Source organism: Phoca vitulina, unplaced genomic scaffold, assembly GCF_004348235.1.
Source record: "Phoca vitulina isolate PV1807 unplaced genomic scaffold, GSC_HSeal_1.0 scaffold106, whole genome shotgun sequence".
In the NCBI taxonomy this organism is placed as follows: Eukaryota; Metazoa; Chordata; class Mammalia; order Carnivora; family Phocidae; genus Phoca; species Phoca vitulina.
Window position 1 is genome coordinate 82,457 of NW_022589809.1, and position 4,391 is coordinate 86,847.

Consider the following 4,391-nt stretch of genomic DNA (forward strand, 5'->3'; position numbering starts at 1 on the left):
GAAGAACATGACAAACATCTGCAACAAATGATTGCTACTGCTTACTCTTGACTTGTAAACGAGCAGAGGTCTGTCGATTTCAGAAACTTACACTGAAACTGTTCACCTAATTTTTGAAACAATTGCACTTTCTTTTTCCATTTACACTGGTTCATTAACTGAAATCTTAATTCAATAGGTAATATTGTTAATTGTTGAGACAGAAAGAGAAATCACAGATACTGACAGATAAGGGTTGAGCTACAGCACTAGAAAATTATAATACGAGAAACACATTGAAGTAAAACTAGATAAACAGACAGTAAATAAATGGATGGTAGATGATATATAAACTAATAAATATGCTTATTTTATATTACATACAATACATTTTATATTGCATATGTTACATATTTTATATTATATATGAGTGAAATCATATGGTATTTGTCTTTCTCTGACTGGGTTATTTCACTTAGCATAATACCCTCTAGTTCTATTCACATGGTATATTTTCTGAATATAAAATGATATATTCTTGCCTAGATTATATTTAGGCAAAATATTTGGAAAGATCCATGTGTAAGTATCATGTCTACCAGAGAATTAGAAACTGGATATCAGTAGTTAAAATACAGGGAAAGGAAATACAGATTTGTAAATAGAAATTTGACCTATTTTCTTTTTTTTTTTTAATTTTTTTTATTGTTATGTTAATCCCCATACATTACATCATTAGTTTTAGATATAGTGTTCCATGATTCATTGTTTGTGCATAACACCCAGTGCTCCATGCAGAACGTGCCCTCCTCAATACCCATCACCAGGCTAACCCATCCTCCCAACCCCCTCCCCTCTAGAACCCTCAGTTTGTTTTTCAGAGTCCATTGTCTCTCATGGTTCTTCTCCCCCTCCGATTTCCCCCCCTTCCTTCTTCCCCTCCTGCTACATTCTTCTTCTTCTTTTTTTCTTTCTTAACATATATTGCATTATTTGTTTCAGAGGTACAGATCTGAGATTCAACAGTCTTGCACAATTCACAGCGCTTACCAGAACACATACCCTCCCCAGTGTCCATCACCCAGTCAGCCCATCCCTCCCACCCCACCCCCCACTCCAGCAACCCTCAGTTTGTTTCCTGAGATTAAGAATTCCTCATATCAGTGAGAAATTTGACCTATTTTCTAATTGTAATTGTGTGGCAGTATATTAAAGTAAAATCTGATAAACACATATATGTGTGTATGTATCTATTTCTATATTTCTATCAATCCATCTAGGCATATGGATTTCATAAATGCATAAAATGGCTTTGAAATTTGAAAAATACATAACTAAAAAGAGTATGAGTGTAACAAGGGAGAATACATAGCAATCCAGAAGACTTAAATATGAAATTCTGTGATATTACATAGAATCAATTATAAACAATAATCTAAAAATATCAGAAGATAAAGGAAAATATTAAAGCAACATAAGGAGAAATGAAATTTAGAGTAAAAAGAGGAATGCCTATTGTTCATGAAGTTTACTTTTAAGACAAATATGGAAATAATTATGAGTCAATAATCAATTCATTGAAAGACAAAAATTGCAAAGCCAATGGATAGAGGAGGTAACATGGGATCATTGGATATTTCATACTTATTCCTCCACTTCCTTTCACTTATAAATTAAGATTCTTCTCTGTAAGACACAGGTTCTATTTTGTTGTGAATCTGATAATTTGTGCATATGCTTGCATAGCATTATAACACTTACACACATAAAGAGAAATTAAACTTGATAAAAATATGGATTAATTGATGAGGAAAATGATACTTTTGACTTTTTCTCATACACACATTTATTAATGTGATAAGTATTAACACAGTTTTTTTTTCAGCTTTACTGAGGAAAAATAACTATACTTTGAATTCTTGACCACTTTGACCATAACTTTTCTTTTTTTTTAATGCAGAATATTTCATCAAAAATGAACAATGTCTCGGTGGTGACAGAATTTCTTATCTTGGGATTTTCTGGCCCATGGAGTCTTCAGTTCTTACAATCTGTGCTTTTTACAGTAATTTATCTGTTAGCCCTGGTGGGGAATGGCCTCATTATTACCATAACATCTTTGGACCCATGCCTGCACACACCCATGTATTTCTTTTTAAGGAATCTGTCCCTGTTTGATCTTTGTCTCATTTCAGCTGTTGTGCCCAAAATTGTTGTCAATTCCTTGACACACAGCAATTCTATCTCATTTTTTGGCTGTGTCACCCAAGTCTTCCTGGTGCCTTTTTCAGCAGGGGCAGAGTTACTCCTCCTCACAGGGATGTCCATTGACCGCTATGCTGCCGTTTGCCATCCCGTGCAGTATGAAGCCATCAGGAATGGGGGCACCTGTGTGCCGATGGTGGCTCTGTCCTGGCTCAGAGGAGGCTCGAGCGCTGTTATACATACAGCAGGAACGTTTTCCTTATCTTACTGTGGATCCAATGAAATTCAACAATTCTTCTGTGACATTCCCCAGTTGCTAGCTATTACTTGCTCAGAGAATATAACTGCAGAAATTGTACTCATTCTTGTTAAGGCAGTCCTGGATTTCTGTTGCTTTATTTGCATCACAGTCTCCTATGTCTGTATCTTCTCCACTGTCACAAAGATACCATCCACAAAAAGGCAGTCAAAAACCTATTTCACTTGCCTTCCACATCGGGCAGTTGTTGTTCTTTTTCTCTCAACTGCTTTCATTGTTTACCTGAAGCCTATTTCAGGGAGTGCATCATGCACTGATCTTGTTCTATCTTCTTTCTGTATTTTGTTGCACCCTTCCCTTAATCCTATAATATACAGCCTAAGAAACAAGGCATGAAGACAAGTTTCGGGAAGCTGATCACCAGAAGACTCTTGATAAAGGAGAATATCCTTAATTTTTCAAGAGTAGAGGTTAAATATAATATTAATCTACCTAGTTTGTTGTGAATCTGTACTTATCTCCACAGTTACCTGGAACCATGGTGGTAATCCTTGGCCAAATGGAGTTAAATACATTAACTCATATTATTGAAGCTGCATTTGGGTCTGACAGAGTTTTGGAGCATTGCTAGAGAAAATGTGCATATTCTTAGTTTGTACCTGGTTTCTGGTAGGCTGTTTTAATTTCTGTTTATTGAGTCAGCCTATACATCCTGGTTCTGCATTCTTGGCTAGAGAGTCATAAAAGTTCCCTCCTTCAATAATAATGTGGATTCCCCAGTGTCCTGATATATAATCCAGAGAGGAAGCATGTCTCACATTACTGAAAATGTTTCTGGATATATTTTATATTACATACAATACATTTTATATTGCATATGTTACATATTTTATATTATATATGAGTGAAATCATATGGTATTCATCTTTCTCTGACTGAGTTATTTCACTTAGCATAATACCCTCTAGTTCTATTCACATGGTATATTTTCTGAATATAAAATGATATATTCTTGCAATTTTTTGCTATTATGTAAATCTACAAAACTGGAACATAGGTAAATAGAACATTTACTGTTATTTCAAAAGTATATTTGTAAATATCACTGAAGAATAAAATAGGAGAGCAACTGTGCCTGGGAGATTTATTTCTCCATTTCTCCACTTCTACACCTACATAAAGTTTTCTACTACATTCATGCATTTACATTGTTTCAACATTTCTGGGTGGTATAAAATATGGAAAGTGAAGAAGTTATTAATGTTTTAAATTCTAATTGCAGAAATAATTATCCCTTCCCCACATCCATCTCCCCTCCAGTAAACCTGAGTTAGTTTCCTATAGTTGAGTCTCCTATGATTTGCATTCTTCTCTATTTTCATCTTTATTTTTCCTTCCCTTCTCCTAAGTTTATCCATTTTGTTTCATAAATTCCACATATGAGTGAAATCATATGGTATTTTTCTTTCTCTGACTGAGTTATTTCACTTAGCATAATACAATCTAGTTCCATTCTTGTTGTTGCAAATGGCAAGATTTCATTCATTTTATTGGCTGAATAATATTCCATTGTAAATATATGCCACATTTTTATCCATTCATCTGTCGGTGGACATCTGGGCTCTTTCCATAATTTAGCTATTGTGGGCATTGCTGCTATAAAAACTGAGGTGGAGGTGCCCCCTTTAAATCACTATTTTTGTATTCTTTGTATAAATAGCTGCTAGTGCAATTTCTGGGTCATAGGGTATCTCTATTTTTAACTGTTTGAGGAAACTCCATACTGTTCTCCAGAGTGGCTGTACCAGTTTGCATTCCCACCAACAGTGTAGGAGGGTTCCCCTTTTTCCACATCCTTGCCAATATCTGTAAGCATCCGACTCTTGATTTCATCTCAGGTCATTATCACAGGGTCATGAGATCTGGGCCAACATCAGGCTCCATGGAT

At 35.1% G+C, this 4,391-nt stretch overlaps 1 protein-coding gene across 1 annotated transcript; it reads left to right on the top strand.

Annotated features, from left to right (window-relative positions):
- The first annotated feature begins 1,954 nt into the window (after nt 1–1,954).
- Nucleotides 1,955–2,839, top strand: LOC116627911 (olfactory receptor 14A16-like). The gene has a single exon (XM_032397886.1). It carries the CDS (start codon nt 1,955–1,957, stop codon nt 2,837–2,839), a length of 885 nt encoding a protein of 294 aa, XP_032253777.1.
- The last annotated feature ends 1,552 nt before the right edge of the window (nt 2,840–4,391 follow it).